Source organism: Malaclemys terrapin, chromosome 11 (genome assembly GCF_027887155.1).
Source record: "Malaclemys terrapin pileata isolate rMalTer1 chromosome 11, rMalTer1.hap1, whole genome shotgun sequence".
Taxonomy (NCBI): domain Eukaryota; kingdom Metazoa; phylum Chordata; order Testudines; family Emydidae; genus Malaclemys; species Malaclemys terrapin.
This window is the reverse complement of record NC_071515.1, coordinates 22,694,646-22,708,122: the sequence shown is the minus strand read 5'-3', so window position 1 is coordinate 22,708,122 and position 13,477 is coordinate 22,694,646. Positions and strand designations below refer to the sequence as shown.

The 13,477-nt window shown below is 43.5% G+C and overlaps 1 protein-coding gene across 3 annotated transcripts in view; it reads left to right on the top strand.

Moving 5' to 3' along the window:
• Positions 1-11,243, top strand: part of SPATS2L (spermatogenesis associated serine rich 2 like) — a 134,960-nt gene extending 123,717 nt beyond the window's left edge. For all 3 annotated transcript variants that reach the window (XM_054044824.1, XM_054044826.1, XM_054044827.1), the window contains 4 exons: positions 2,225-2,334; positions 3,563-3,665; positions 8,870-9,090; positions 10,292-11,243. In XM_054044824.1, the coding sequence (XP_053900799.1) occupies positions 2,225-2,334; positions 3,563-3,665; positions 8,870-9,090; positions 10,292-10,687 (830 nt within the window). In that variant the 3' untranslated portion in view covers positions 10,688-11,243. The remainder of the gene's footprint in view (positions 1-2,224; positions 2,335-3,562; positions 3,666-8,869; positions 9,091-10,291) is intronic.
• Positions 11,244-13,477: the final 2,234 nt, after the last annotated feature.

Genomic DNA, 13,477 nt, shown 5'->3' with positions numbered 1-13,477 from the left:
GCGTTATATAGGTGTATTTCTATAGGTCAAATTTCCCAAATTGATAACCTTAACAGTGTGCAAAAACAGGTATTTGCATGTGTACCACATGCCAGCGTGCGTCTGCAGCTGTGGAATTTGAGCACATGATTTGGACAGTCTCTTTGGAAAATGTGGTCCTGAACCTGTAGAGACAGCACAGTTAGCACAATTTAAAATAATCCTTCAGCCAGGAATAAAGTATAAGCAAGGTGATAGGGGAAGGGATAGCTCAGTGGTTTGAGCATTGACCTGCTAAACCCAGGGTTGTGAGTTCAATCCTTGAGGGGGCCACTTAGGGATCTGGGGCAAAATCAGTACTTGGTCCTGCTAGTGAAGGCAGGGGGCTGGACTTGATGACCTTTCAAGGTCCCTTCCAGTTCTAGGAGATAGGATATCTCCATTAATTTATTTATTTGATCACTATAAAACGTAGTGACTTGTTTAGCAATCCAACAGGGATTCCCCACGTAACAACGCTGGAGGCTATATTCCACGTATGGCTAGGGATGATGGGTGGAATGAAAAGATCAGCTAAGGAGCAAAGAAAAGGCCACCACTTAAGCATAACTATCAGTGCTCTTCACTGCCACAGAGCCTTCATGTGAGGAACTCAAATCTCTTTACAAAAATTAGGGGATTAATCAACACAAACCTTCTGTAAGATTTGGTCATATTACACCTCATTTTAATGATGGTATAACGGAGGCATAAAGAGGGTAAGGGCTTGTCTACATGGGATGTTAGTGTGCAGTAAAACAGGGTGTGAATTTTAAAACACAATAGCTGTCCCACACTAACTCCCTGCCTGGACGCTCTTATTCTGCACTAAAAGTGCTTTGTGTGGATTAATTTAGCTAAACCACAAAAAGTCACTCTGAGTACAGAGTAAGAGTGTTCACACTCTAAAGTCACATCCTAGTTTATTACACAATAACTTCCCTGGGTACATAAGCCCTAAGAGCCAACGTCACTCAGGAAATCTGTGGCAAAGCAAGCATAGAAATTAGGGGGTAGATCCAGCTGGTGTAAATTGTCGGAGTTCCAGGGAAGTCAACCCAATCTAACAGTTTACATCAGCTGAGGATGTGTACCAAGGTCTCTTGGCTCCCAGGCCTGGGCTTCTGCCATAAAAACGTTATTTAAAATATCACCTTTCCTCCCTTTGCATTAATGCAAACCCCACCATTTCCCTCCTGCTGAATCAGATTTTGCAAACACATGGATCATCAATGTTTAGATAACTGCAAATTTCATTGTCCTCCACAATTTGTCATATTACATAATCCTAAGCATCAAGAAAGAGTTGGCCATTGCTATTGTGGTTTATAAGAATTTTTTCTAATAGCAGATTAGGGAGTGTAAAATAATCATTTCCTTATACAGGGTATATAACATGTGAAGTCTTGTATATTTAATATTTTTCATCAAAATCTTATGCATTTAGAATTTGTTACATAAATGGAATATGGCTTCATTAGATAAACTGCATAAGAGCATAATCTGTACTTGAAAGCAAAACCATAACTCTTATAAATTAGACAAACTATATATTAACAGAATTCTTTCAGAAGGGGATAAAATGGTCACATCTAAATAAAAGACATCATGCACCTGGATGTAAGGCTGTTGGCTCAAGTCACTTCCTACATCTCAGCTGAGTCCTCAATGATTTTGTGCTTTAAAAAAAGCATTGGAAAAAGCTCAAAACACCATATGTACCATCTGGTTGTCTAAATGTGGAAGGGCAGGTTTAACTTTGGGTGGGGATTTTGATTTTCTAACAGCATATCAATTTCTTAACAATAAACGGTTATGTTAAATCCATTGATTTGGATTAATCGGTGCAGACAGGGTCATATGGATGGAAATGTGCTTGGCATGTTGTATGTTTTCCCCATGTTGATGTATAATGTTAATGAACAGAGACAAGGTGGGTGAAATAATACCTTTTCCAAGCTTTCCAGCTGCACAGAGCTCTTCTTCCCAGACCTAAAGAAGTGCTCTGTGTAAGCTCAAAAGCTTGTGTCTCTCACTAACAGAAATTGGTCCAATACAAGATATTACCTCACCCACCTTGTCTCTCTACTATCCTGGAACCAACACAGCTACAATAACGCTGCAAACAATGTTAATGTACAGACAGTAATTAGTTAAAAAGCGATTATGTTCCTAGCACTAATGTATTATCCTTTTTGCTTGGCAGTGGAAATCTTGACTGCTCGTCAGAAAAGAGCTGAGGAGCTAAAGAGACTGACAGACTTAGCTAGTCAGATGGCTGAGACACAACTGGCTGAACTCAGGGCTGAAATTAAGGTTAGTCCACCAAGACACTTCCATTTGGATGCGTGCTCTCTTTACATGGCTACTGAGCCTGTGCTGCCAGCATAACTTTGTATCCCTATTCTGTGCTATAAATGCTTAGGACCTGAATGTTGCTGACCATTTGTGGGTGTGGCAGGGAGGGGCACCTGCTCAGGGCAAGCCTCTGTACTGATGGCTAATGAATAGAAACTAGTATGGAGGAGGTCCAAGCTGCACCCTATTAAATAGTGTAGCAGGGGCTTCTGCTGCGTGTGCATCCCAGAGTTATTAGTCCCAATTAGTTGCGGCCAATATTGAGCCTGTAAGCTTAAAGGCCAAAGAACAAAAACCTCTGCACAGTGGAAGAATGACACAAGCTCCTTTTCCCAAATATCAAATTGATCCATCAGTCAATCTGGTTCTTCTTGTATTGTGCTGTGAAGCACACCAACTCAGACTGCAGGTGACAGCTTCGCTGAGATTGCCTTGGCACAGAAACTGACACTGGGGATGACGTGACATCAGGAAAGAGGCCATCCCCTCCATAATGGTTGTTGAATGGTTGCTGGTAAGGCTTTTTGGACTGTAACCAGTACCTTGAAGTGCACTTGTAAGTGAACAGGTAACCCCCAGAACAGAGTACTGCTGGTATATTATTGTAGCACACCAAAATACCTTGCTCTCTCCCCTTCCTGGTGGAGGCATATGCAGTGACCAGGAGGGGCTACAAGTTGGAGCTCTGTATAACCCCACATGTCAGAGCTCTCAGGAAGGAAGCCAAGAGACTTATTTCTACCCTTTGGTACCTGTCACAGAGGAGGAAGCAAAGCTACAGAAGGGCATTCCCAGCCACTTCCACCAGGTTCTGCAAGTGAGTCAACAAAATCTTTCGGTCAAAATCAAAGGCCGCTGAGAGGCCTAGCAATCATCAGGCCACTTTGGGCCTGATTCCATCTCTGGCATTGAAAAGGGACCTTAAAGTGGGTGTATTGTACAGTGTAATGTACACCTATTTCAAGGTCCCTTTACACTGCCAGAACTTAATACAGAATGGGAAACTCCTCCTGTTTTATTTGCTCAGATTCTGTGCAGAGAGCCTGAGCATTGGTGGATGACAGACAGCGGAGACCTTACAGTGACTTTGGGATAATTAACATTAGGGTGATTTCTTCACCATCCATATAATGAAGTGGGATACATTAGAATGTTAGTCAATGTTAATTTCCGTGTATTTTTGTAGCACTTTGTGAGTGAACGCAAATATGATGAAGAGCTGGGTAGGTCTGCCCGGTTCTCCTGCGACATAGAACAGCTAAAAACCCAAATTCAGCTCTGCGGAGAAAGTAAGTTCTGGTGATTTTCAAAGTAAGTGTTGTGTGATTGTAGTGACAATTTCACTTCTCTGCACTACCATGATGTCAAGGGACCAGATTCAGCCCTGGTATAAGAGGGAGCAACTGCACTGATTTCAGAAGATGTGTAGTTTTTTGCAGAAGCTAAATTTGGCACAAGGTATTTTACACCTGTCTGTCTGTAAATTTACTGAGCTGCTCACAACTATTGTCTGCTCCAAAAGGCATGTTCCCCGGATGCAAAATTTGACCTCTCTTATTTCTCATTATATCATGCAAGACTTGTATGTTTTTAAAAAAACAAATACTTCAATTCTTTTCTCCTCCCTCCAGCCATCTACCCCCCCACGCCCCAAAAAAACCATCCTAGCAGCCCCAGCACTCATGAGCAAACAAAAACATGGCATGGTGGAGGAAAAACGATTTCTGGAGGAAAAACTATTTCCAGTTTCAGGTTTCCAAGGAGTTACTATAAATAGCAAGAAAATCAAATCGTGAATCTGCCAGAATGAATCTTGTGATTCCATTGCCTAAGAATTGTCTCCCTCAAGTCACAAACAGTTTAATGCACAAGAACGCAGGAACTGTTATGGCAGAACAGTCTGAGGGATCCATCTAACCCAGTATCCTGTCTCTGTTAGTGGCCAATCCCAGATGTGCTGGAGGAAAGCATGAATTTCCAAATAATGCATCCAATTATGCACAGTGATCTCATGGTAACTATCTCATGCCCTAAAGCTTAAGGATGTGGAAGTTCTTTTATTGTCATCTTAGTTAGTGTAACCACAGCTGCTAGTGATGTAAACATATACTCATTTTTTTAATTTTACTAAATATTTCCCTAAATAACCTGCAGCTGCAGTGAACTTCACAGGTTAATTGGCTCATCAATGCAATTACCTAACTCTGAGCACATGAGCTGACCCACTGAATTCAGAACATTGCAATCTGTAGGGCTACTACTATTAAGGATAGTGATGAGACAGCAGGGCATTGGACTGGGGCTCAAGAGAACTGGTCTCTATTCCTAGTTTTGCTGGAATAGTCAGTTCCTCTCTCTGGGCCTTTTGTCTCTCTCCCATCCTTTGTTTGGCTTGTCTATTTAGATTGTAAGATCTTCAAGGCAGGGACTGTCTGTCTGTATAATGCTTACCATCATGGGACCCTGACCAAGACTGGGACCTTGAGATGCCACTGTAGTACAAATAATTAGTAATGTGCTTATAGCTAAGCATGTGCTGAAAGGCTTTGCTGAATTGGGGTTTTTTTGCAGGAACTACTAACACAAGTTTGTGCAACGTAAGGAACTTGTGGGGTTTGAGCAGCCAGGGAGGGTAAGCTGCACAATCTGACAGTGTAAGACAGCTGTCAGTGTGAAATGAAAGCAACAGGAATGATATACATCTGTGGGTGATAGATTTTAAAGTGTTCCAGTTGCTCGCTCTCCAAAGTGTAATCATCTCTATAAGATCACTTTAAAATATAACACATCTTCATTGTACTATTTATTTTTTTACAATCTCCTAAAGGAAAATATGTATTTTCTGTTAAAAAGTAAGTAGCCCACTTTATGACAGGTAGCTTGATGCTTGCACTGGCTTCCACACCAGCCTGTCTGTCATAAAAAGACAGAATGGTAGAATGCAATGTCAGCGCAGCTCAGATCATCCTCTCTGCTTATAAAAGAGAGATCTATATTTCACTGTTTTGCTCTGTGCAGTTCAGCAGTATGGAGTTACATTATTTTTGCTAAGAGGTCACCTACCGTAGTGGTGGGAAATAAATAAATAAGAGATTTAAAAAAACACTACAAAAACTAGCTCGTGCTTGGTTTGTAAATACACTTGGCATTAGGATGCAACCTCTTTTTTCATCCTAGTGGTGGGGAGATGGGGAATCCTCCCTGAATAATGTTGAACATTAGATAAAACTATATATCTGGCTGGACACTTCCCTTCTCTCTGGACACTGAAGACTCTGTCCACCATCTCTTGCTCTTGATGCATATTTGCATCATCTGTGCTTGTAAGACAAAGTGAGACAAGGAAGTTCTGTAATCAGAAGTCAGAGCAGAGCGAGGTGGGGCAGCCATAATCTATTTACAGCACCAGAGCCCTTTCTGAGACTACTAATGGGCCAGAAACTCAAATGGCTGAAGACCCTATGGAAGTGCTGTAGGAATCCAGAACTGAAGAGTTGGTTTTAGTGAACTTTAAGCCAAAATCTGTAAGTGTTTGAGATACAACCCTTTGAATGGGGTGGTAGCAGGAATGACAGAAACATGTGAGATTGAACAGTGGCAATTCCTCAAGTAGTTTTCCAGTGGCATATATGAGATGAGTTTGTGGTCTCCATCAAGGTAGTAGTTGACAAGCGTCCATATCAGAATCAAGCCTCTGGGTTGGCAGGCTCCCTAGGCTAATTATTGAAGGAGCCATGGAGACTGGACTATCCTCTCACTCCTAGAGATGGCCTTTGCAACTTGCAAGTCAGAGTGGAGGCACATTGTTGGGGCATAAAAAGGAAGCTTGCATGGCTGTTACCCATGCTATACCTCTTCTGTGGAAGGAGTGAAAACTCCATCGCAGCAGCCTTTTATCAGCATGAAATTCACTTCAATTTCCAGGCCAAATTCAGCCCAAGGTGTAAAGGGGCACAACCAGTTTTGGATTATCACATGACAAAGTGGGCATGTACCTAGGGCCCAAATTCAGGGAGGAGGCCTAGGACCTACTGAACAGCCATGCAATACATTCATCACAGCCAGGCTGGCCATGCTGTGGATTCACTAGGACTGACTGCTCATCTTGCTGTTACTTGTGGTGCTGCTCACCATGATGGAGGGGTGGCTGGGCCAAATCTGAATGGTAATGCAACCCCATGAGCCAGGTAGCAACGCCACTCACTCAAATTTGGCCCAGCCATCCCTCCATCATGGTGAGCAATGTTCCCTCTAATTTTTCCCACCCATGTGCGGAATGAATTTTGTTATGTGCACCAATATGGCGGTGATGCGTGACATACCACCTTCATACTGGTGCACATAACAGTCTTCGTGTGGTGGGGTTTGGAGTGTGGGAGCGGGCTCAGGGTTGGGGCAGAGGGTTGGGTGCAGGAGTGAGGGCTCCGGCTGGGGCTGCGGGCTCTGGGGTGGGGCTGGGGATGAGGGGTTTGGAGTGCAGAAGAGTGCTCTGGGGCTACGGCAGGGAGAGAGGACTTCCCCCAGCTCTCTCTCCCTGCAGCAGCACCTGCGCTGGGGAAGAAAGGGCCCTCTCCCCACCGTGGCAGCTCCAGGGCTGGGGCCGCAGGATAGGCACTGGCTGCGGCTGGGTTCGGGTCTGGCCAGGGCGTTCAGGCCGGGGTAGGGGCGGCTGGGCTAGGTTGGGGCCCGGGGAGGGGCACCCCTTCCCCGGCCGGTCCTCTGGGCAGGTTCCCTGAGTGCCTGCGTGGCACTAAGAAGGCTGCTGCACAGCCGCGTAGCTTACAGGGAACTTAGGGTGAGCGGTGCACCTAGCAGCAGCAGGATGAGCCGCTAGTCCCAGTGGATCCACAGCATGGCCAGCCCAGCCACACTGCCTGTACTGTACAGCTGGTCTTGGTTGTGCATATTAGAAGGTAGGGACCCAGAAGTGTATGTTTGCCAAAGAGGCCAACCATGGGTTAAGCTGGCACTGAGTACAACTCCCATTGACCATGAGCAGTGGGGGAATTATCGGCACTTGCCTCTTTTTGTGTATTTCTCGCTCCGCTGCTAGAGGATGCTCATTAAAACATTCTGTTTTTCCCATTACAAGAACTGAGACAGTATTTCAATGTGAGGAAACCTGCAGCGAGTTTGTTTAGCCCAACCGTTTAAAAGTTCACAGACGAAGAAGCAATAGGCACCAGGAATAAAGAGCCAATATTTTACATTTGTTATTGTTAAAAAATACTAGCTACAAATCCAGCTGACCTTTTCTAGCCTAGTGCCGGGGGCAGCCAGCGGAGTGATGCCGTTTCTGATGCTGGCAATGGAAACACCCAGTGGAAGAGACGACAGATTTCACTGCTGATTTAACAGAGTTTCACATACCTTCAGTCTTTACACAGTGTGTTTAGAGTTCTTAGCCAGCATCAAAGCAGCTTGAAAACCAGCTTACAGCCTCTCTCTGCCAATGTCACAAACAGCACCTCCCTTCAGCAAGATGGGCACCCCAGCACACAAATATAGACATCCAGGCTCTGGGTTTACTCCTGGGGGACAGTGCTTTTTACCTTCAGGCAGCTCTACTGAGTAATATCTCTCTTTGCCTTTGGGGTACGGATTGTGCCTGGCCCTGTGCAGGTAGACAAGGGATGGAGAAGAAGCAAGAAGCCTCTTGGACAAAAGGGCAAAGGGTACAATGAGAGACTTTCCACTCAGGGAACTCAAGGACTCCCCAGGGCCCACACCAGTGTCAGCACTAAGAGAGAACTGGGTACTGCATGCACCCTTCCCAAAGGGGGTGAGGTGGCCACGCTTCTGGGAAACATTATGCATGCTCCCAGAGCTCCTGAAGGGGTGATGTGCTTCCTCGCTGCCCCTAACGTGGTGTTACAGCTCTGTGCTACAATCCAGCTCACAGTTTCACTGGGTTATGTCCACAGAGGTATTGACCTGGATTACATCCCAGGAAGAGTTAGATTGACATAGATCCAAGTCCTGTGAGCTGCTGAGCTGTGAAGCTGATGGGAGTAGAGAGTACTTAGCACTTTGGAGGACTGAATCCATAAAAAGGAATTTGAGATTTGGGTCTTAGCAGCACAGAGAGAAAAATCCTGCAGAACATAATGTGGATCCAGGCCTGCCCAAGATGGATGCCCATGCCAGGGCAATTCCTCTCTTGTTTTTATTGCATTCTGAGCCATATTTCCCTTTGGAAGAGCAGCCTTTCCTAAATATTGACCTCTTCCTAAGAGTTTTGAAATTGTGGAGCTTCTTCAAGATAGTCTCCTGCTGAACACATCCCTGGGGTAAATCCACCAGGGTCAGTGGGTTGCACCAGGATTGGCCCCTCATCTCCAAAAATGTCTTCTGGAACAAGGCTAAATAAAAGGCTATGGACCTGATTCTGAAATGACTCCACTGAATTCTGGTGTAACTGAGATACGCATCTGGGCCTTGTGTTTTGGTGCTGATGATGTACCTGATAACACTGAGTGTTTTTCTTTTGTAGTTTCTCATCCAAAGAACAACTACTCCTCAAGAACACCATGCAGTTCTGTGCTGCTGTCAGTGACTTCGCATGTGGCATCTGGCAAGCAAAGTACACACTCCCGAAAATCCTCTAGTCACATCAAGAACTTTGATAGTAAAACAGCCAGCACTAAAATGCCAAATCATCTTATTTCCAATCCCACAGAATCCTCTCCCCAAGTAACCCCAACAAATAAACAGGTGAGAAACTAGATACAAGCTAGACTGAAGTTCAACATTCACAAACTCATGGGAAAATCTGCAGTATTACAAGTGAACAACACAAAACCAAATACCATTTTGCAATACATCATATGCAATTCACCATTCGCAGGGATGGACAAAATGAACTAGTAGATGTTTTCCAAATCCAGTTTCATGACTGTGTGGAACATATGTGATGGAGGAACATAGGAATTGCCATACCAGGAACAGATCAATGTCCTGTGACCACTACCATTTGCTTCAGAGCAAGGTTTTTAAGACCCTGCCTGATACTAATTGCCCTACATTATGCTATGGGGAAATATTTATTCCTATTGGTAAGTGATCAACTCATGCCTTCAGTATGTGGTAATCTTGAAATCTGCCTGATTTCAAGAGAATTATATTACACCTCTACCCCGATATAACACTGTCCTCAGGAGCCAAAAAATCTTACCGCATTATAGGTGAAACCGTGTTGTATCGAACTTGCTTTGATCCGCTGGAGTGCGCAGTCCCGCCCCTCTCCCTCCCCCCCCTTGGAGTGCTGCTTTACTGCGTTCTATCCGAATTCGTGTTATATCGGGTCGCATTATATCGGGGTAGAGGTGGATTTCACAAGCTCAGTAGTTCTGCTTACTATATTGTGGCATGTTTATATCTGTTTCATTTACGGAGCACCCTGCAATACCCTGTCCTGTAGTGCTTACTTGGGTAAAGCTCCTGAGGAAGTCAGGCTGAGTTTTGCCGGACCAGGGCCGGGGGAGTCAAAGTGAACCTGAGTCCAGATCCTCAAAGATATTTAGGTGTCTCACTCCCATTGATTCCAATAGGAGTAAGGCACCTAAATACCTTTGAGGGTCAGGGCCCACGTTTTTTACTGCTACTTACCTTTGCTGCTGGTGTTTCTGTGGAGCTGTCTAATACATCGTCACCTTTTGACCAGCACGCACATTTGCAAACTGCTCAGATGCAAACTCTGTAGTGAGGGTCTTGTAGATGTAGCTGTTTTTAACAGAGCGCTAGCAATGATCAAGCTTATATGTTCTGTTACATCCAGGGTTAAACAAATGCACTGGCTGCATAAGGAATTTGATTCTGCATATACTTATTAATATTCACTGTGTTATATTTGTTTTTAACAACATCTTTTAAGGGGGCGTGCAACCTAACGATCATTCATTTTCCTTCTTGATAGAATGGGCCGTCTAGCCAGAGACGAAGATTTAACTCACAGTATCACGGCATCCGGCTCAATGGGTCTGTCAAGTCACAAGGTGCCAGTAACGAAACAGATCAAAATAATATAAAGAGCAGTTCCAGATATGAACACAGAAGACAACAGCATAGTTTCAGACCTAAAAATAAAGGAGCTATGAAAAATCAAGACCAGTCCACAGCTACAAGGACCACAGAGAATCTCACAAATACAGAAAAAAACCAAAGAAAGCATCGTCCACCAGAGAGCACCGAGCCCAGACCATCCCGCAGCAGTGTTGCTAGGGTATCTCAGTGCAATTTATGCCCTGCAAGAATAGAGGCCTCTGCTGATGCCACTGTTCTTTCAGTGCCAGCTGTGACTTTGGTGGCTTAAATTCTCGCCAAGAAGAGAGACAGAGCAGGTTTATTTTTTTCCATTTCAGTTTCTCACTCGAGGTGCTAGTTGAAATGCTGACAAAAAGCTAGTGTGTCAGAAAACAGAATCAATTTAAATCAGTTGCTGCTTAAAAACCTGTTGGCATTTTTATTAATTCCAAATAATCAGCAGTAGTTCACCTCATACTTTCAAGGCTTTGCTCAATATGCTCAAGGTTATTTTTGTCATAACAATGCAGCATTTTAGCCAGGCAGTGTTTGCTTCTTAGAAAAACCAAATCTAGGTTGAACAAAATAAATTGAAGATTAAATGCGTAGTAGCAAGATGCCTGCTATAGATATGTGGTTGTACCAGTCCACTCTGTTGTTCGTAGAGCAGCTAATGTTAGAAAAAATAACAGGAAGTTCATACATCATGGTCTGCAATGAAAACAGATGCTCTTATAGAATTTTTCAGTACAAGTCTATATAGCGCTCTTTCTCTCCATATATCTATATTATATACTCACAATATTGCTCTATACAAAACAAATTAAAAAACATAATGCATTTGATTTCTGTCTGTTATTCCATAGTGAAAGATCTGTAAGATCAAGTATTTAATACATAATATATTGGTATTTTTCATTGGTAAACTACTCAGAGTCTGGAAAAATTCTTAAGTTTGGAATGTATATAGTCAGTTATCCAGGTGCACAGTCCAATTCTCCACCTTTATCAGTCACTTTTCTATGACTAATTGGAATTATTTTTTTGCGTATGAAAAGTTGCAGTTGAATCCAAACTGTTTTTCACTATAGGAACCATCTCTCCCCCAGGAGAGCTATGACTCTTACAAATCTCTTATGGCAACATGCAGCAGAAAGTGGAGATGGATATTTGAGTGGATATCACATCCATCTGAATTTTCTATTTAAAAAAATCCTAGATAGTTTTAAATGTTCTAAAAACCTTGTTTCTTCCAAAAAAAAAAATTAAAAAAGTTACTCCCTAAAATCTCTAATGTTTGCTGCTTTGCAGTACCAAACCCGAGCGTCTCGTTTATATTCATCTTTGTGGCAACAACCACACTCAACATGCACTTTGGGCCCAATTTTGCAGTTCTTATTCAAGTAAAAGTCCCACCAAGATCAGTTCTCTTATTTGTTTATTTGTTGATTTTTAGGGCTTTATTCCTTGCTTGTTGAAATCCATCTTCAACATTTGGGCCCTGACCTAAAACTCACTGATGTCAGCTGGAGTCTTTCAACTAACTTCAATGGATTCTGGATCCGGCCTTTACTTTCTGTTGTGGACTAGATTCCAATACCCTGAGTCACACTGAATAGCACCTTGAGCCACAAGTAGCTCTATTGACTTCAAAGGGACTGCTTGTGAAGTAACCTACGACTCAGCAGAAGGTATGAGAATCTGGCCCTCTGTCACCACATTAATGAAATGCCTGACTAGGCGGCTTATTTGCTACCCTTCACTTTGTCATAGTTACGTCTGCCTAATTGTTACTAGAGAGCTTTATTCAGTTGCACTACATGATGCTATCTCCCCTTCAAAAAAAATCTTAAAGCATGAATGTCCTTGTTTGCTTTTCAAATGAGGGACATCATTTATGCCCAATCTTTGCTCATTTCTCTGAGTGACATGAATGGAAGTTCCCCAGGTGGATATTGGGCTATATCTGGCTCTAAGAAGCAATTAGCTTCTCTTCATCTTGAGAGATAGTGAAGGAAAAAATAAAAATATGGGGACAAACATTTCCTACTTAAATATTTCCTCAACAACAAGGCATTGCTTCTCTACTGCTCACCCTGCAGATTACCAGGAAGTAGCTCACTTTGCAAAAGGCTTGAATGGTTTGCTCTCCATTTCAAACCCACAAGGCTCACTGACTGCATGCTTGCAGATGGATGATCAGAAGAGACTGGATTAATGCTAACCTGAGCTCCTGCTGTTTGCAAAGGTGGGTGGGGGGAGTGGCTTCTGTTTTCCAGAGTGGATTGCAGATGGTTGGGCTATAAAGGAATAAGGAAGTTGTCCAATGGAATTGTGGGATACTTCAGGCTGACTCCCAGGCCCCAAGTCAAGCAGGGTTGTGTCTATATTGCAAAGTGATAGGACTCAGACCGTGGGGCCTGGCTTAATGCACACTCAGACCCTCCAGGCCTGTAAGGTCCTGGGGCCCTGAACCTGGGTCAGGGAGCTAACTTGCATGAGCCTCCAAATTTATTCACTAGAGCAAACCAAACAACATTTCCCACAAAGCTCACAAAGCAGCCAGGCTCTAAAACTTCATCTCCTGAGACTTCCCTCTCACCCCTAATGCTACTATCTTATCCTCCTCTGACCTTTTGCCTGAAGTGAACCTTAGAATGCTACTGCAGGGCTTTGCTATAGCAGAAGACCCATACTGCCTCACAGCCTACTGATGGATTATTACTGCACTTGTGACTCCTTTAATTACTTGTAGGAAGGCTGGCTGGAGCCTATAAGCCTCATTCTCCCTCGGACTTTCAGAGACGTACCACCTACTCCTTCCTGCTCAGTTTCTCAGGTCAAGAGCTTTTACCTTCATAAATTGAAGAGAGAAGGGGAAAAAAAAAAAAAAAAAAAAAACTCTGAAATTTTCCTTTCACGGGGAAACATCATTCTCTCTCTTCCCGGCCCTGGCTGAACTGCAGCCATGGTGCACTAATGTGTTGGGTGCTTAAACAGAAATAATTTAAAACTAGTTTCCTCTCTTCTCTGGCAAAATGTTGGAAAGTGAGACCACTACAGTGATTACACAGACAAG